The 18904-nt window shown below is 38.1% G+C and overlaps 7 protein-coding genes and 1 non-coding gene across 10 annotated transcripts in view; 5 read left to right on the top strand and 3 right to left on the bottom strand.

The window, feature by feature from the left end:
* The first annotated feature begins 175 nt into the window (after positions 1-175).
* LOC148175802 (cathepsin L-like peptidase) lies at positions 176-1939 on the top strand. Its single transcript, XM_088033796.1, has 4 exons — positions 176-284; positions 375-471; positions 843-1196; positions 1247-1939. The coding sequence occupies exons 2-4, from the start codon at positions 379-381 to the stop codon at positions 1811-1813; spliced, it is 1014 nt and encodes a 337-aa protein (XP_087889922.1). The 5' UTR covers positions 176-284; positions 375-378; the 3' UTR covers positions 1814-1939.
* Positions 1858-3382, bottom strand: LOC148175801 (inward rectifier potassium channel irk-1-like). Its single transcript, XM_088033795.1, has 5 exons — positions 3290-3382; positions 3081-3234; positions 2551-3037; positions 2264-2511; positions 1858-2217 (listed from the first exon to the last, which is right to left on the bottom strand). The coding sequence occupies exons 2-5, from the start codon at positions 3191-3193 to the stop codon at positions 1977-1979; spliced, it is 1089 nt and encodes a 362-aa protein (XP_087889921.1). The 5' UTR covers positions 3194-3234; positions 3290-3382; the 3' UTR covers positions 1858-1976.
* A 337-nt stretch (positions 3383-3719) lies between these two features.
* Positions 3720-7776, top strand: LOC148175800 (STAM-binding protein-like). The gene is made up of 7 exons (XM_088033794.1): positions 3720-4012; positions 4056-4323; positions 4374-4718; positions 6945-7082; positions 7128-7240; positions 7286-7388; positions 7435-7776. Exons 1-7 carry the CDS (start codon positions 3900-3902, stop codon positions 7504-7506), a joined length of 1152 nt encoding a protein of 383 aa, XP_087889920.1. The 5' UTR covers positions 3720-3899; the 3' UTR covers positions 7507-7776.
* A 71-nt stretch (positions 7777-7847) lies between these two features.
* Positions 7848-7931, bottom strand: TRNAL-UAA (transfer RNA leucine (anticodon UAA)). Its single transcript has one exon. It is a non-coding gene; the product is annotated as a tRNA-Leu (tRNA).
* Positions 7932-8724: 793 nt separating this feature from the next.
* LOC148175798 (uncharacterized) lies at positions 8725-14522 on the top strand. Its single transcript, XM_088034430.1, has 4 exons — positions 8725-8997; positions 11549-12074; positions 12124-12196; positions 14311-14522. The coding sequence occupies exons 1-4, from the start codon at positions 8931-8933 to the stop codon at positions 14314-14316; spliced, it is 672 nt and encodes a 223-aa protein (XP_087890556.1). The 5' UTR covers positions 8725-8930; the 3' UTR covers positions 14317-14522.
* Cisd2 (CDGSH iron sulfur domain 2) lies at positions 14523-15268 on the bottom strand. The gene is made up of 3 exons (XM_088034431.1): positions 15028-15268; positions 14766-14977; positions 14523-14718 (listed from the first exon to the last, which is right to left on the bottom strand). Exons 1-3 carry the CDS (start codon positions 15122-15124, stop codon positions 14635-14637), a joined length of 393 nt encoding a protein of 130 aa, XP_087890557.1. The 5' UTR covers positions 15125-15268; the 3' UTR covers positions 14523-14634.
* Positions 15269-16134: 866 nt separating this feature from the next.
* Positions 16135-17224, top strand: LOC148175796 (enkurin). The gene is made up of 3 exons (XM_088034990.1): positions 16135-16971; positions 17017-17144; positions 17189-17224. Exons 1-3 carry the CDS (start codon positions 16155-16157, stop codon positions 17222-17224), a joined length of 981 nt encoding a protein of 326 aa, XP_087891116.1. The 5' UTR covers positions 16135-16154.
* The window catches only part of Efa6 (Exchange factor for Arf 6), a 27268-nt gene continuing 25479 nt past the window's right edge, over positions 17116-18904 (top strand). For all 3 annotated transcript variants that reach the window (XM_088033928.1, XM_088033929.1, XM_088033927.1), the window contains exon 1: positions 17116-17361. In XM_088033928.1, the coding sequence (XP_087890054.1) occupies positions 17227-17361 (135 nt within the window). In that variant the 5' untranslated portion in view covers positions 17116-17226. The remainder of the gene's footprint in view (positions 17362-18904) is intronic.

Genomic DNA, 18904 nt, shown 5'->3' with positions numbered 1-18904 from the left:
GTACGCCAAAATCGCAGATTTTACAAAAAAAGGCGCTTTATCAGTACCTGGCGAGTTAAATCCAATGCGTACCATTGGAACTTCAAGGAAAACAAAAATTTGAAAACAAAATCTAGGGAGTTTACTGCCTCACAGTTGGTGAGAGAAAAAGTGGGGCGTTTGATGGTCAGCTGACGTTTATGTACAAACAAATTTGAGTCTTGCAAACCGCACCAATTTTCAGCTCAGTTGGCGACGGAGTTTGAAGAAGAAAGAACGCGAAACAGGAGCACCCAGAGCCTCAGGTAATTATACTGTTTCATCACTTCCTGTTTGTCACCAAAATCATCCCAATTTGTGAGTTTTTTCTTTGAACCGTTTTTTTTTTCTTGCAGAACAATGAAGTTCCTAATAGTTGTGGCCATGTGCCTCGTTGGCAGCCAAGCAGTTTCCTTTTTTGACCTCGTCCAGGAACAATGGACCACTTTCAAGGTCAGTGTGTTTTTCCTGTTAGAGCATGTTAGGATGGTTTGTTATTGCGTCATAACTATTCCTTGGCCATTCTTGAAAAATCAGAGAAATTTGTGTTGTTACGAGCCCCCTCCTGGCCCCGCGATCACCAGTCCGAGGACGCCACAGGGGGTTCCCTGAACGCAGAATGACGCAGTTCTCTTTGTTCTTGTTCCAAATTCTAGAATTGCAAATCACTTCTGTGTATGTGTCAAAACAGAGGACTTGTTTATTTTCACTGATAACCTCTGAGGCTGATTTGCCCTCCGACCTTTGACTCGGGTAAACAAATTAGGGCAAACAAAGCTAATTTAATTTGGGATTGTTATCATAAAAACTTTTTTTTACACTAGATGACCCACAAAAAAGAATACCAAAGCGAGACCGAGGAGCGTTTCCGCATGAAAATCTTCATGGAAAACGCCCACAAAGTCGAAAAACACAACAAACTCTACGCCCAAGGTCTGGTCAAATACAAACTGGGCATCAACAAATACGCGGACATGCTCCACCACGAATTCGTCCAAACTCTGAACGGTTTCAACCGCTCCAAGACTCTCCTCCGAGGCCAAGACTTAGAAGACAGCGTGACTTTTATCTCCCCAGCTAACGTGGAAATGCCCAAACAAGTCGACTGGAGGAAACAAGGCGCTGTGACCCCCGTCAAAGACCAAGGCCAATGCGGCTCCTGCTGGAGTTTCAGCGCAGTAAGTAACACAAAACCGTCATTTGAGCCCTCGCTGACTCACATTTCCAGACGGGCGCTTTGGAGGGTCAACACTACCGGAAAACAAAGAAACTCGTGTCTCTCAGCGAACAAAACCTCGTGGACTGTTCAGAGAAGTTCGGCAACAACGGCTGCAATGGGGGCCTCATGGACAACGCGTTCCGTTACATCAAAGCTAACGGGGGTATCGACACGGAGGCGTCCTACCCGTACAAAGCCGAAGACGAGAAGTGCCATTACAGACCGAAGAACAAAGGGGCCACCGATCGCGGATTCGTTGATATTGACTCCGGAAACGAAGATAAACTCAAGGCGGCTGTAGCGACTGTTGGCCCCATTTCCGTTGCCATTGATGCGAGCCATCAAAGCTTCCAGTTGTACGCTGGGGGGGTTTACTATGAGGAGGAGTGCAGCCCGGATCAATTGGATCATGGGGTTTTGGTTGTTGGGTACGGGACCGATGACGACGAGAACGATTTCTGGATCGTGAAGAATTCATGGGGGCCCTCTTGGGGCGACCAGGGGTACATTAAGATGGCGCGTAACCGTGACAATAATTGCGGAATTGCCACTCAGGCCAGTTATCCTTTGGTTTAAAGAGATTTTAATAGTTTAGGTAGCTGTTTCGAATAAGTCGAATGTTAGATTTAAGACTTTTTAATTGTGATTTTCTTTTGATGTAATGCGCGTTATGAACAAATAAACTTTCATTTTTAAACTTGTCAGGGCTACCACCACACTTTTAAATTTCCAGCCTCCTTTAGAGAAAACTCTTCGCAATGAAGTCCAACTGTTCCGCACTGCACAACGGAGTGTCCACTTGCCAGACATGATTAACACTCTTGTAATTAATCACAAATTTCTCTTTCTTCGCGTCGAAATGGACACAGGGAGCGAATCTGTGCCCCCACAAAATATCCGAAGAGGTGTAAGAAATCCGACTTTGGGAAGCTTGCGCTGTGATTTGAGAGATCCCTTCAGCCACGACGATGACTTCAATTCTGAATTAACAGTTACAAAGTTGCTTGACCTTCTGAAGACACTTACGGGTCAATAAGGAAATCTTGTGGAGTCATCTTGTAGAAAGGGCTTCTGCGGTCTATAACATGCACGATTTCCATCGGGAAAATTGGAAAACCGTGCGGTTGGACTTGCAGTTGGATGGTTCCAAACGCGTTGAAATCATTCTCGTTCTTATTAATGAAGAACATGGTGATGTTGGTCCCCACAGCAATCTTCCCCTGAGCGTCTGTTATCCGGACGATGAAGCAGAGTTTACCGTCCCGCAAACAAATCTAAGAAAGCCCTCAGTTTTACTCCAGCATTGAACTTACCACAGCCTTGTTGCTGAACAACCCCAAGAAGTTCCTCGTGATGGGCTTCGCGACTTTTACATAAATCGCGCTGACTAAAGCCCCCTGGATTCCCACACTAATCAGAGCCTGTAAAAACGGGACAATCCATCCCTGGACACACTTCTCTGTTGGATACCTGTACCCGTACCCTATAGTGAGCATCGTTTCAACACTCAGAAGAAGATAACCGGTGAAAGTCTTCGTGTTAACAATGCAGAAGTCTTCAGCGCCGTCCTCCAAGTCACCACTGAGGTACGCCACCCACATCCAAAGAAGTCCGAAGATGAAGAAACTGATGAAATTGACGACGAACAACGCGATGATGATCCATCTCCATTGGATGTTAAGTAACGTGTTTCCTAAGTCTCGGAAGTACAAGAAGTTTTTCTTTTGTCTCTTTAGTTGGATGGTGTTGAGGCGGCCTCGTCGCGTGATGATGCGGGGAGGCGGAGCGAGGCTCCTGAGGCTGCAATAACTGGTGATGCTCTGTTGACGAGGAGGAGGCTCACCTTCTGGTGCTGCTGACTGAAGAGCTGCGGCTGAAGGCTCTCGGCTTGCGGTGCTGAGGTTCTTCGGCGAAGACCTCATTGTATTCGTCGTTCACATGGTCGTATTCAAACATGTTTTCGAGTAATTGTTGTCTCCAGAGATAACTTATCTGATCTGCGATTTCGCAAGTAAATATTGATTACATTCGATCAATTTTAAAATTCTTTACATTCTCCAGGTCCCTAAATGAGTAGAAAACGTTTCGGTCCCCTTCGCTCAGCGTCAGGTTCTTTATTGTAGCCCCCTTTTTGCTCCCTTGATCGCCACCCATGCCTTGTTGCGAAGATGGCAGCACCGTTGCTGTCACGCAACTGTCACTAAAATAAACATACCTAAAACCAATGATGAAAATAAACCGTGAAGTATAGAAGACTAATTGTTGTCTCCAGTGATAACTTATCTGATCTGCCATTTCGCAAGCAAATATTGATTACTATTGATTAAATCTGATTGGAGTTTTTTCTTGTTTTTTTTTAAGTTCTTTATATTCTCCAGGTCCATAAATGAGTAGAAAACGTTTCGGCCGCCCTGCGTTCATCGTCAGGTCCTCTATTCTAGCCCCCTTTTTGCCCCCTTGATCGCCGCCCATGCTTTGTTGCAAAGATGGCAGCACCGTAGCTGTCACGCAACTGTCACTAAAATAAACATAACCTAAAACCAACGATGAAAATAATCGAATTTTGGGATTAAGAGTGAGTCACACCTTCGCACGCAACTGTCAGACTCATAAATCCTCCCTTTATCCGTTCCCGGCAATGTCCGAGTAAAGTTCTAACGACATGGCAGATTCAGGTGGAAAACACTCTAATCTAATAGATCCGCAAGAGAGACTGAAACACTTGATAAACTACTGCAATGCGGTGGAAGTCGACTATCATATCCCCCCGACGAGGTGAGGAGCCCCCTTGCCAGGCTTTTAGTTATGAGAATTCTAGGTATTACCGCTCTGGTTTGGAGATGGTCAGAATGGCCAACGTGTACTACAAAGAGCGTAATTTGGAGAACGCCTACGTGCTGTACCTAAAATTCATGACGTTGTTCCTGGAGAAGATCCGGAAGCACCCAGACTTCAACTCCGTTCCGGTGAAAATGAAGGCGATCAACCAGGCGAAGCTCCGGGAGGTCCTCCCCAAAGCCGAGAAACTCAAGGAGCAGTTACTCAACCAGTACACGGAGGAACACAACCGATACATGGCCGAAAGAGTAAAACCTCGCATAATAAGGGGGCTATTATCCAACCCATTTGTTTCCAGGAGAAGCACAAAACGGCCGAGCGCCACAAAAACGCCTCCGACACTCCCAGACCGGCAAGACACGCGGAGTCGTTGTCAACTCTCCACCACGACGTCGATATTGTCAAACCTCCACCAAGTGTCGAAAACGTCACTTACCCGGATTTGACTCCTAAGTCTAGTGCTCCCAGTGCCCCCACTATTGACAGGAGTAAGAAACCGAGTGATGGGTACGGGGCGCATTTCACGACGTCCGTGTTGAGACGCGTCGTGGTGCCGGCAAAGGTGATGCTCCAGTTCCAGAGCATGGCGCAGAAGAATACCATGAATAATGTGGAGACGTGCGGGATTCTTGCGGGGCATTTGGTAAGCATTGGGGCGTCGCACAGTGGGCAATTTGCATGCTTCTGGCTGAACGAAAATCAAAAAATCGATTTTTTTTATCGAGCTGTTATTAACACAGATAAAAGTTCTAGTTGGATCTTATTTTTTTAGAATTATTCTCCAAGTCATTTAAACATTATAGGCCGTTAAATTCGCAAAAATTGCATGTTTTTATTCGAGCAGTTTTAGTTTTAAATTGAATTTTTTTTTCAATTAATTAAAAAAAAATAGAAAAAAAATCGGCCCACTCTCGGATATGCGGGAATAATCGCAGAATTAATTGAAGTTTTTCTTGATAAAATAAAATAAAAAATAAAAAATGGCGAACTTCGAGAAAATAACGGTTTTTCTCAAAAAAGAAGAAAATTTCATCGGGAATTATCATCTTAAATTTTTTTGAATTTTTTCTGAAAAGTACATTTCAAAACAAAAATTTTGAAAAAAAAAACGTCTCAATAAGTTAATTTTTGAAAAAATTATAGCTATTTGAAAATATAAAACTTTTGGGTCTGTCCTAAAATTAAAAATTTCTTAAATCCAACTTTTTTGTACCAGAATTTTGAAATTTAGCACAGCTAATAATTAAGGTAAAACTAACAATCTCCCCAAATTTCATCGCAGTGGCACCAACACAACCAAAGATAGACATTTTTATTTTCAATTTTGAAACTTTTGGGTGCGCCCTCATAATAAAAATTTCTAAAATCCGACTCTGTTGCTTCAGAATTTTGAAATTTGGTACAGTTAATAAATGAGTTAAAAGTAGTAACCTCCCCAAATTTTATCAATGTAGCAACATCATAACCAAAAATACACATTTTTACTTTGAATTTTGAAACTTTTGGGCCCGTCCTACAAATAAAAATTTCTAAAATCCGACCCTGTTGTTCCAAAATTTTGAAATTTAGTACAGTTAATAAATAAGATAAAAGTAACGATCTCCTCAAATTTCATCGCAGTGGCACCAACACAACCAAAGATACACATTTTTATTTTGAATTTTAAAACTTTTGGGTCCGTCCTAAAATTAAAAATTTCTCAAATCCGACTCTGTTGTTCCAGAATTTTGAAATTTGGTACAGTTCATAAATGAGTTAAGAATAGTAACTTTCCCAAATTTTATTGCTGTACTACCAACACAACCAAAGATACGATTTTTTTAATAGAATTTTGACACTTTTGGGCCCGTCCTAAACATAACAATTTCTAAAATGTAAAAAATTCATTGATTTTATCATCTTCAATTTTTTTTTAATTTTTTCTGAAAACTACATCGGTTAATTTTTGAAAAAGTTATAGCTATTTGAAAATATAAGTCATTTTTTGGAAAAATTTATATCTTTTTTGGGTTGAAAACAAAAATTTGAGAAATTTGTTTTTGGCCTTATGAATTGTAAACGTCAAATTAACATTCAATTGACATCTTTGGAAACACTAGATTTACAAGCGCCCTGGACGTTTACACACGCCGTGCGGTAAAAATTGCCCAAATTGTCTGCTCTTCAGATGCGTTTATAAATTAAAATCACTTTACCATAATGAAGATTGATCACCGAAGTGGAATCTACCTAAATTCTTATCTCAATTAAGACAATATTTCTATTTTTAAAGTTATATTAAAACGTTTTTTATACAGCGCCATCTTGTGTACTTTTTGTGCACCAACTACAAAATTGCCAGAATTGACAGATGATAAAATTTACAAATGTCAGATGTGACAGTTCTCATGAATTTGGAAAACCCAATTATTTAAATTGAATTTTTTCGGCCAAAAAGTTTAATACAACTCTTGTGCGTTAACCATTTTACAGCACTCAGTCATTCAAACTGATTTCGCGCTGTAAAATGTAAGTTACCCCACGCGACTGTAAATAACTATTTTCATAGGGTAGAAAAAGATGAAAAACTTTCAGCCAAATTGAAAAGCGTGAAGAGTGTGTTTTGTTTTTTTGAGAATTTTTGATGACAAATTTAAAAACTCCAAAAATTGTGCTCATCTTAATATATTAATTAGGATTTTGATATAATTTTTTCTAATTCTTCAAGATATTTTTTTTCTTATCAAATTCAGCAGGTAGAAATATGTAAAGAAAATGTCAACAATTATGTCAAGCCGTTTAGGCGCTTTGATTTTCGTTCAACTAGAAGCACGCAAGTTGCTCACTATGCGTCGCCACAATGCTAAATTGCCGCGAATTTTGTTTACAGGCGATGAACGAGTTCACGATCACACATATGATCCTACCGAAGCAAAAGGGGACTTCTGATTCCTGTACGACCATGAACGAGGAAGAAATCTTCGATTTTCAGGATCAACACAACTTGATCACAATTGGGTGGATCCATGTAAGTCCCAATACTACCAATCGATTTTTTTAATTGATTTTTTAGACGCATCCGACCCAAACTGCGTTTTTATCAAGCGTGGACTTGCACACGCATTGCCCGTACCAATTACTTATGCCTGAAGCCATCGCTATTGTGTGCGCACCGCGATACAATGAGTGAGTTTCGTAACGAGCGAGTTCCGCACTAAGTTTTTTCTATAGGACAGGGTTTTTTATACTCACGCCGGATCATGGGTTGAAGTTTATCGCTAGTTGTCGAAAGTCTGGGTTTCACCCGCATCCCACGGACCCACCGCTATTCATGGTTAGTTTATTAAGTCGAGGGGTGTTACCCACACTATTTTTTCTAGGTTGCCCAGCACGTTAAAATTGATCACGACGCAAATTTAGAAGTTCTGGATCTGCGCACGGGGCGGTCGTAATAGTCAAACCAAAGCATTTAGTAAAGTAGCTTTCATAACTGTACTGAACACTCGATTTTTTAGGGATTTTGTTGCTTGTTATTTCATATATTTTTTTAATAGTGTTTATGTAACTCTCGTTGTGCGACTAGTTCTTTACTGCTACTGAGGGTTTGAAAAGTTACTTCTTATGACATCAAATCAAATGTGATGTGATATACTGAACAGAAATGTAATTTTTATTAAATCTTTATATGTATTTATTGTGAAGAATTAAAATTATTAAGTACGGATCTGGGTTTTTGTTGATTTACACTTCCATTTTCGCTTTTTTTTGACATTTGATAAAAAAAAAACAAAATTGTCAGGTGTGGGGTTCGAACCCACGCTCTCAAGTGAGAACCAGAGCTTAAATCTGGCGCCTTAGACCGCTCGGCCAACCTGACTGACAAGTATTATTATGCAGAAACAGGTTTAAACGGTACAACATGCGATCGTTCAAATTCGATTAGATTAAATATATTTGAGTTCAAAAACAGCTATTTTTTTGTTACAAATACCTAAAATACAGTTTTTGCTGTTATGGTTTTTTAGTTGTCATGGCAACTTTTAGGGATTGAGTCTGGAAAAGACCCATTTTATGGACTCAAATGAGTCTCTAAAATAGCAATTTTTGGAAGCGTATACTAAAAAAAGGTTTTTTTGGAACTAGAAATACAGAAGAATAAAAGACAACGCAAAATAAATAAGATCAAAACTCAACAAAGCATGTTTTGAGGAGAAATGTAAAAAATGAGAAATTATTGACAATATGACCCTAAAACTGTAAGTTTGATATAGATCCAGATGATACTGTCAAGTTTACACCTGGATCTCAAATAATAAGAAAACGAGAGCTTAAAAAAGAAAAGTTTTTGGAAAAAATGACTAAAAATCAATCTTGGATCGATCCAGAACTAAAATCTGGAAAATTGTGTACAAATTTTTATTTCTAGGACGCAAAAACTTCTCTTCATTATGCACTTGACACTGTCTCCGGGTTATTCTCTTTTATGACCTCTCATTCATTCCTATTTCAGGCGTTGATTCTTTAGAAATATTCCCCAGAGGTCATTCTCCCTCCTCTGACTAATTTCAACCTTTCAAAGTCCCGCAAATCTCAGGTGAGTAATCCAAACTCCTTCCGCTGAAGTCATTATCATCTCATTCCAAGCACAACCTTCAAAACCCCCCAATTCCTCGATTTAGATAAAATGACTCATTTATTACCATTGCTTGAACGTACGTGATACAAGCAATATCGTTCGTCAACTACAATAATACCACCATTTCAAATGTAATTATCTGATACAAAAATAATCAGTTGTTATCTAAATCATGTGAGAAGAAAGTACATTGTTGGCGGTTCAATAAAACGATTCTTCCATTTGTGCTGTGGTGACAATATGGGGCGAAAAATCGAGCTCTGGATGTTCCTGTGGACCATTTTTTGGTCGCTGGTTATTGGCGCAGGTAAATTTAACTTTAGGAAGATAAGAAAGTGAGGATTTGCATGGTTTAAGTAAACCAGTGAAATTTTTGAGTGTGTCGTTGTTGATCGTGTTTGATCGACATTCCTTTTCTTTTTCTGGACTAATTTCCCAGGCTGGAAAAGTACAGTCGCGCTGTTTACGGACTTCTTTAATCCTAGATAACGATTTTTAATCTAGGAATTTTATTAATAGCTCACTTTGTTGTCAACTAGTAAGAGTTCAAGTTTGATGACATAATTACGTACTAAAATAGCTTATTTACAAGTAAACTAGTCTAGAAACCAAATCAAATATTTATTGGAAAGATATTTGTGTCTGGGCAGTGATAAAAATTCATTTGAAAAGATAGCTTTGGAATGGCATTTTTCCACTGTTCAAAGGGGTCTTTGGTTATCTTTAACCTTTCAAGGAATCAGTAGCTCTGGTTTAAACAGTGGAGTTGAATAATTCTTCGAAAAAGTTTTCAAAATTCTTGGTTTTTTGTTGTGAATGTTTGGAATTCGGCACAGTTGATGAGAAAAATTGTGCGATTAGAGACATTTATACTCAAATTTCATCGCTGAAAACAATTTTCTAAAATCTGCGACTGTTGCCCCACAATTCCGAAGTTTGAAAAAATCAAAATAAAAATTTCTAAAATCCGACTGTGTTGTTCCAGAATTTTGAAATTTAGTACAATTGATAAATGAGTCAAGAATAGTAACCTCCCCAAATTTCATCGCTGTGCCAACAACACAATCAAAAATATCAATTTTTTATAGAATTTTGCAACTTTTGAGTTCGTCCTAAAATCAAAATTTCTGTAATCCCTGCCTGTTGCTCAATAATTTTAAAATTTTGAACAGTTCATAAATCAGTCAAGAATAGTAACTTCTCCAAATTTTATCGCTGTGCTACCATCACAACCAAATATACGAATTTTTTTATAGAATTTTGACACTTTTGGGGGCGTCCGAAAAATAAAAATTTCTAAAATCCGTGCCTGTTGCTCAAAAATTTTAAAATTTAGTACTACCCATAAATGAGTCAAGAATAGTAATCTCCCCAAACTTCATCGCTGTGCCAACAACACAATCAAAAATATCAATTTTTTTATAGAATTTTGCAACTTTTGGATTCGTCCTAAAAATCAAAATTTCTATAATCTGTACCTGTAGCTCAAAAATTTTGAGATTTTGTACAGTTCATAAATGAGTCAAGAATAGTAACCTCCCCAAATTTTATCGCTGTACTATCAACACAATCAAAGATACGATTTTTTTTTATAAAATTTTTACACTTTTGAGTTCCTCCTCCAAACAAAATTTTTTATAATCCGTGCCTGTTGCTCAAAAATTTTGAAATTCGGCAAAGTTTATAAATGAGTCAAGAATAATAAACCATTCAAATTTCATCGCTGTCCTACCAACACAACCAAAGATACGATTTTTTTGATAGAATTTTGACACTTTTGGGTTCGTTCTAATAATCAAAATTTCTATAATCCGTGCCTGTTGCTAAAAAATTTTGAAATTTGGTGCAGTTCATAAATGAGTCAAGAGTAGTAACTTCCCCAAATTTCATCGCTGTGCCAACAACACAATCAAAAATATCAATTTTTTTATAGAATTTTGCAACTTTTGAGTTCGTCCTAAAAATCAAAATTTCTATAATCTGTACCTGTTGCTCAAAAATTTTGAGATTTTGTACAGTTCATAAATGAGTCAAGAATAGTAACCTCCCCAAATTTTATCGCTGTACTATCAACACAATCAAAAATACGATTTTTTTTTATAAAATTTTTACACTTTTGAGTTCCTCCTCCAAACAAAATTTTTTATAATCCGTGCCTGTTGCTCAAAAATTTTGAAATTCGGCAAAGTTTATAAATGAGTCAAGAATAATAAACCATTCAAATTTCATCGCTGTCCTACCAACACAATCAAAGATACGATTTTTTTGATAGAATTTTGACACTTTTGGGTTCGTTCTAAAAATCAAAATTTCTACAATCCGTGCCTGTTGCTAAAAATTTTTGAAATTTGGTGCAGTTCATAAATGAGTCAAGAGTAGTAACTTCCTCAAATTTCATCTTTGTACTACCAACAGAACCAAAGACTCATTTTTTTTATCGAATTTTAACACTTTTGGGTCTGGTCCTAAAATAAAAATTTCTAAAATCCGATTCCGTTACTCAAAAATTTTAAAATTTGGTACAGTTGATAAATGAGTCAAGAATAGTAACTTCCCTAAATTTCATCGCTGTACTACTATCAGAACCAAAGATTCAATTTTTTTATCGAATTTTGAACCTTATTGGCTCGTACAAATTTTTAAAATTCTTTAACTCGATAAATTAACGTCTTTTGTTTATGTGGGCGGTCTTTCACTATCACAAAGAAACCAAAGGTGTGAATCCAGCCAATGAAAAGTCACGCAGGCAACAAAAGCCCGAGTTGGCTGATTCAGCTTTATGACAAAACCCAACGAATGAAATATTTTTTTATTTTATTATGTAGAATGGGAGGATTTTAACGCTTGTCTAATTTCAGGATCTCTGCCGACTACCACCCCCCACACAACCCCCGTAGTTCCCCGAGAATTTCCCAATTTCAATCAAAACTACACCTTCGTAGACAATTCGAGCATTAGAGCAAACTTAGCCAGTCATTCCGGGATCGATACAGAACTCGGCGACTTATTAGGCAAAGATGAAGAACCAACTCAACAGCAAAAGGATGTGGAACCTGCACCAGAGGAACCACCAAAAGAAGTTTCACAACCGACGAAACTTGATCATGAACCTTTGGTGCCTCATCCTGCAGAAAGCGAACAAGCTAATTTAGGATTACAGAGCGTGGTGGAGTGGATAGAAGAAGAAGAAGACGAATCAACCACCACTGAAGATACAAAAATGGTGACCAGTACCACCACCACGGAACGTTCTGAGGGTGACGAACCATACAAAGACGGTGTTCCTATCATCAATGGCTCATTAGCAGGAATTTTAGTTGGGGTCTTTCTGGTCATTTGCGTCGCTGGATACACAGTGCTCATCCTCTGGAGGCGCTCTTTAGAGTAACTCTACCTCTATTTTATGATTTTCCTTTAATAATTTCTATTCCAGAATGAAGTATGGCAGCAGAGAAATGTTAGTAGATGACGACATGTTTGATCCAGATAACATCAAACACTTTTCGGTAAGATTCCGTTGTACCCAAACACAATAATTGAGTAATAATTCTTCATTGTTATGATCATGTTGTGGACATGTGATACTAATTTAATGAGCTCGCACGTGCGAGAATTGTCCAACAATTTAAATGAAGAAAATCGTTTCACTGGAAATAATGAAATGAATAAGGCGGAATTGTGGGCGGATTTGTAACGAGCGGTCGGGCACAGATTCTTCGTTCTCTTCTAGTTCTACACTTGAACCTGAACACTTGTGTCCACCCCTAAAATCGTCTTTAATTTTAAAGTTAAAATTTTGAAAATTTGCAAACACTCATAGTTGACAAAGCCTAGAAGCTGACGCAAAAATTTGTTTTTTATCACGGTTTGGTTGGCGTCGCGACGTCTAAGAAATATAATTTTTAGCGATTTTCGATTTTTTGCGGAAATATTCGCGAATTCAATTATTGGGCAAACTACGTTTACACCAAAATTTCACAAGTCACATTATTCACTCTTATAAAGGTTAATTTTGATTATCACGGGTATGTTGCACTTTATGGACACCAGAAATCGTTAATTAACATCGACAAATCGACAATTTCACCAATTAAGACTTTTGTTACAATCTAAAGCGAACCAAAAAAAAAGATGTCATTTGGACACAAGATGTTGGCAGATGGGTGTAAACGTAGTTCCCAATTTTGACGTAATAAAATTGGAAACTAACTTGATAAAACAGCATTTTTTTTTCAAATTTTGAAGACAATTTGCATTGAATCTAAAACGATAACTGAGATATTTTTAACACATTTATATTGAAAAAAAATTAAATTAGAGGTTGATACCACATGCCCTCACAATTAACTAAAAATTACATATTTAAGGCGTCGCGACGCCAAAATTATTAGTGATAAAAAACAAATCTTTGCGTCAGCTTCTAGAGCTTTGTCAACTATGAGCGTATGCAAATTTTCAAAATTTTATTTTTAAATTAAAGACGATTTTGGGGGTGGACACAAGTGTTGCCGGACCCTGTATAGTTCTTTGCTTCTTCAATATTTTGTTTTAGTGCCATCTTACTCTGTTGCTTGAAATTAGTGTCATTACTTTTATTACTTCTTCTAAATTTCTATATCTGTCATAGTTCTTTGCTTCCTTTTTCATCTAGAATCTTTAATATTTCATGTTTTAGCATCTTCTAACTATATCTGCTGTATATAGCTTGAAATTAATGTCATTACTCTCAATATTTCTTCTAAATTTCTATATCTACTATAGTTCTTTGTTTCTTTTTTTTCATCTAGAATCTTCAATATTTCATGTTTTAGCACCTTCTTAATCTGTAGCTTGAAATTAATGTCATTACTCTCATTATTTCTTCTAAATTTCCATGTCTACTATAGTTCTTTGCTTCCTTTTTCATCTAGAATCTTTAATATTTCATGTTTTAGCATCTTCTAACTCTATATCTGCTGTATATAGCTTGAAATTAATGTCATTACTCTCATTATTTCTTCTAAATTTCTATATCTACTATAGTTCTTTGTTTCTTTTTTTTCATCTAGAATCTTTAATATTTCATGTTTTAGCACCTTCTTAATCTGTAGCTTGAAATTAATGTCATTACTCTCATTATTTCTTCTAAATTTCCATGTCTACTATAGTTCTTTGCTTCCTTTTTCATCTAGAATCTTCAGTATTTCATGTTTTAGCACCTTCTAACTCTATATCTACTTTATGTAGCTTGAAGTAGATGTCATTACCCATTACTTCTTCTAAATTTCTGTGTCTATAACTAATCACCTCGTCTTCTAATTCTAGTAATTTTTGTTGAATTAATACGATATTTCTCAATCTAGAACTCTGGAAAAAAGTAACATATTTCTAATTCGAGCTCTTAAATTATTATCATTAAAGAATCATCCATGTAGCTCTATATCCCACGTTTTTTTTCTATTTTCTGATCTAGACGGTCTTCTTAAAAATTCGCCTCTCCCAGTTTCATGCACCGCCTCTGGCGGTGCCTCACTACGCAGACTCGTGCATTTCCGCCTGTCGCAAAATTCAAAAAAAAATCTCGGCTGCAAATAAATCTCATCCAAAATAACTCCTTTATTATCTTATCTTTGTTTTTCAGCTTTAGCCACGGCCACTGAAACAATGAATTTAAACAATAGTACAATGAATAGTCATTTAATCTAAAGTAGCTTAAGTAACTGTGATATCTGTATTTTATATGTGATTCTTGTATCAACTCTGCCACTATCTTGAGATAAGTAAAATATAGTTGTGTAAGAGTGTTTTGTAATCGCCATGTAAAAAAAGTAATAAAACTAAGTCCCAACCAAATGTCTTTTCTAAGTTAACAATATATTAACAACAATTTGACAGAGAAAATTGTGTTAAATGTAATAAATAGTGCCAATAGCACAAAACTAAGATTCCTACATTCCCAATCAAATCACTTTCGTTTGACAACGACTGGACCAACATTGTCGCCTGTTTCCGTGTTGTGAGTCCCATGGGAACCGTCACAGTAGGGCCACTACAACAAAAACTTACTACCAACTCAAACCAATGAATATTACCAACATTTTTAGACTTCCAGCACCGACAGAACACCGCTTTTTCCGCGATATCTTCCACATCAATCATATCTACAACTTTGGGGTTATTTAAGAGGATTTTCGCATTGACACGTCCTGATCGTGGGGGACGGCCATGGGGGCAAAACGCGCGATACGACACATACGTTAACCCAGCCAACGCAGCTGTTGGCGGTACCAAAGCGAGCCAATCCTTAACTAGAAATTAGGTTAGAAAAACTTGAATTTGACGTACAGATGATACTTACAACCTAACCTAAACCAGCCTCCGAAAGAATCAGGGATTGGCAAATTTGAAAGATAATTCGGTAGTGAAACTTTGACTAAATGTGCCACTGGTTGCATGGTGGTGGATTTCGCACACGGTTAAATTTAGAACTGGGAAGACTGAGTTTAATTACGTATGGGACGATTTTTGATGACTTTCGCTGCTATCAAGGTTGTTGTGAGAGTCACGTGGGGACGGAGCCACCAGTGGCGTACAGAATTAAATAGATGCGGCGCTCTGATTGGGCGACAAAACCCGGGAAACGCGCAGGAATTTGAAATGAAGTGTTTTTGTTTAGATTAAAACTGACCCAGTTTGCCAATTGGTTATCTTTGGTTGCATGAAGGCCATGCGGCACCGCCCCGGCCGAGAAAAAATTAATTAGAAAATAAAAAACGTTGCGTATTATAATTTCTAAAATTTGGTAATTCAGCGAAAAAGAACCCAAAACGGTGATTTCCCCAAATGTTAGTGCTTTTGCTGTTTTTGGAGAATTTGGTTCCAACCAATCATCGTCCAGTTTTACAAGAAAAAAATCCGAAGTTGGTGAACCTCAAATAACCTGAAAAGTTGGCAATCCTGGCACTCTTTTATTGTATAAAGACAACTAGTATACCTACAATTACAACTATTAAAGTGCATGAGAGCATTTTCAAGTTATTTCATAGCCCCCTAACCTCACTTTTTCGGTAAAAATTTGTACTTACCGAACTTGTCCTAAAACACGTTCCCAGCCCCGGAATTTAACCTCAAATCAAAGAACAATAATTGAACAGCACTTTCACAGCAAAATTGAACACAATTTCACACTTTCCATTCATTTTTGCTGATTTTAAGAAGCACAGACGCGAGCTGTTGAAATCGCGGCGGCACTACTGACGGCATAATGGACCAATAAGGAGCAAGCGCTCACCGCGGGAAATTCAAATTTCTGCGTGCTTTCTCGTTTATGACTCAAAGTTTCGAATTTTTTCGTTCTCCTTCCTCTTGTTTAGATTTCGCGGCTCGTTTTTTGATTTCCGAACAAATTATCGATCTTCTTCTGCTCAGTCTCCATGGTAATAATTCGTTACCACGCAACAGTTACCTCCAGCAAATCCAGCCAAAATGTCAGTTATCGCAATTGTCCACCACGATGAGAATATCACTCGTATTATCCCAACAGGGTTGCCAAAACTTGTCGGCTCCACAGCAGAATACCAACAGAAGTTCCGCGGAAGAACTAAACCACCCCCAACCCCGAAAGTGGGGATAAGAAGCCACGCTACCATGGGCATCCCCCAGGAAGAAGTGAGAGATCCCTGTTTCTTTCTGAAGAAGCAAACAGGAAAGCCATCCTACAGCGAGGAGGACAAGATTAAAGCGACTGTCGACAAACACTCTTGTAAGCGCAAACCGAAGTTGTTTCCCACGAAAGAAGAAATCAAAGAGTACAACACGAGGAAGAAGAACGCGAGGTGTGAAAATTTCGTACTGAAGAACATAAAAAAAGCGGTTAAGATGCCCGTGAAAGAACCGGAGGCTAGAGTGGTGCTGGAGCCCCACGGGGAGTCCAAACGGCTGGTTGATGGTCTGGAGCCGATGTACATCAAGGCGGACACTTTTGGGAAAACCCCGATGTATTTGCAGAACTTGATTAAGCACCGGGAGAAGATCCATCAGATGCAGAAGGACTCCATCGCGGTGGAAAAGCCAAAGTGTCGCTACATAAGGAGGGATGAAAGAGAGCATCTTTTGGAAGGGTTGAAGCACAACTGGGCCGAACTCCAACAGCAGTATCAAGGGTTGCCGATCTTAACCGACACCATTCCGAAGATCCACCGGAAGTCGAAGCTCGAGGCGCAGTTGAAGCAGTTAGAAAAAGACATCGTTTTGGTGGAGAGACATCCTTATATTTATGTGTATGACGACAATGTAGCGATTAGTTAATACAAAATTTTATCCATGGTGAGTTTTTCTGTCATTTAAGTCAGTGTGACCAACTTAACATGTTATAAAAGTGACGCCACTGGGGAATTTGAGCGCCGCCACTGCCTCTTCGCATCGACCCGCGCAGTAGCGTCCTCTCGCGGCCCAAATCCGACACTACTCAGTCATGTAGGTTATGTCGTGGGAAGTAGGTAGTGTTTCTTGTGTCCAAGTCCAAGTCGTTTAAACATAAAATCGATGTTTGGTGAACATGTCTGAAGAACTTTTAGTGGTTTTAAATCGTAGTGAAAACTCCGGCTTCGGGTTTTCTTTGCTGGGAAAACCAGGCCTGCCACCCATCATTTACAACATTCTCGACGACTCTCCGGCTGCCGAGAGTGGAGAGGTAAGCGTTTTTGTCGATTATATAGATAATCCATCGATTAAATCGTTTCATTGAGGGCGGGTCGCGATACTGCAACCACTTCCCGTGAAAAAAAACAATCGGAATGCAGTTATGGCCTTCTTTGAATCTGCATTACCGGCTCCAGGCACACTGCGATGCATTCGCTAACGTCACTGAAAATTGGGAAAGCGCTGCATTCGTGACGTCAGAATTTTCGGGGTTTTCACGAAAATGTTCTGTTAATCTAGTCGGGATTAACCAGCGGAAATTTGACGTCTCTAGGTCATGTTTGTTTGTTTATCTAGTCGCCCTTGCTTTTTCGAAAAACGACCCAGCTTACTTGATTTTTCGAACAAAGAACGAAATTTCACATGTAAATACGGTTTATTTAATTAAATTGTTTGACAACACTTATCTTTGATAACTAGCGGGTTAAGACACCGCAAATATTGATACAGATGTAAATGTTTACAACACTCTTTTTGATCAGTCGAAATTCGATTATTTCTCGTTAAAAAAAATAAGTGGTTCATTAGACTGTAATAAACTTGGGATTAGAAAGCTTATTGCATTTTTTACCTTAGATTGTCTACATTTTACGGATATCTATTACGGAGTTGATTTGAATAAATTATAGTAATTAAGTTTTCATGTATGGCAATGTAACCAATTCATTGATTTATTGTTATTTATTATCTTTATTGTTGACACAATTTGACAGTTTTTGAAAAAGGACTGAGAATGACTCATCCTCTAATCTAATGATAGTTTCCGGCACCTGCTTCCTGATAATGACTGCGGTTCAAGGTCGTTTCACAAAATTAGTACAGTTCAGGGGGCCTTGGATTTTTTGCATGTTGGTACCACTGACGGCTTAACCTCAAACTGTCACAGTAAGAATATGATGTAAACTTTTGATATTGACAGATAAATGACGGTGAAACTTGGTAATAAATGGTTTGCAATGTGCTCCATATATTATTTTCCACGACCATATCCGTTTCCCATTTTTCACCTTCATTTCCATAAAAGCGTTGTCAGCGCAGAGAAGTTTAATTGTTCCCATTAAGAAAATCCAATATTTATAACTTCAATCAAGGCTGTCCGTTAAAGGCAAAGAAGTGGTCTGTTGCCTTCTCACGAGATGAGTGTCGATACTAATGAAAGTGCAAAACGGCCATAAATTTCTGTTATAGGAAGTGGTCACGGCAATTAAGACAAGATTATGATTAATAAAGGAAATAAACGTGTAATCGTCTCAAAGTTCAAGTTCATCCAGTCGGCTTTGATAAGAATCCGGCGCCATCTGGCGTTCAATTAAATCATTAAAACCATTTTTGGGTGCGGGATAAAAGCTTTTACTAATGAAGAATGGAAATGGGAGTTATTAATAGCGAAATTTGTTAGGAGGCTACAATTCCCACAATCGACAATGGTTTTCCAGTGGAAAACTGAATTCAGCTCATGCAAATTCCATGTTATTAATGTTTCAAGGGTCTGAGAGAATTTCCATAATTCTACAAATTATACATTTGAAAAGGTT

Source organism: Gnatocerus cornutus, chromosome 4, assembly GCF_029298725.1.
Source record: "Gnatocerus cornutus isolate USDA-ARS CGAHR chromosome 4, icGnaCorn1.1, whole genome shotgun sequence".
Taxonomy (NCBI): Eukaryota; Metazoa; Arthropoda; class Insecta; order Coleoptera; family Tenebrionidae; genus Gnatocerus; species Gnatocerus cornutus.
Note: the sequence above shows the minus strand (reverse complement) of the source record. Positions and strands in the feature narration are given on the sequence as shown.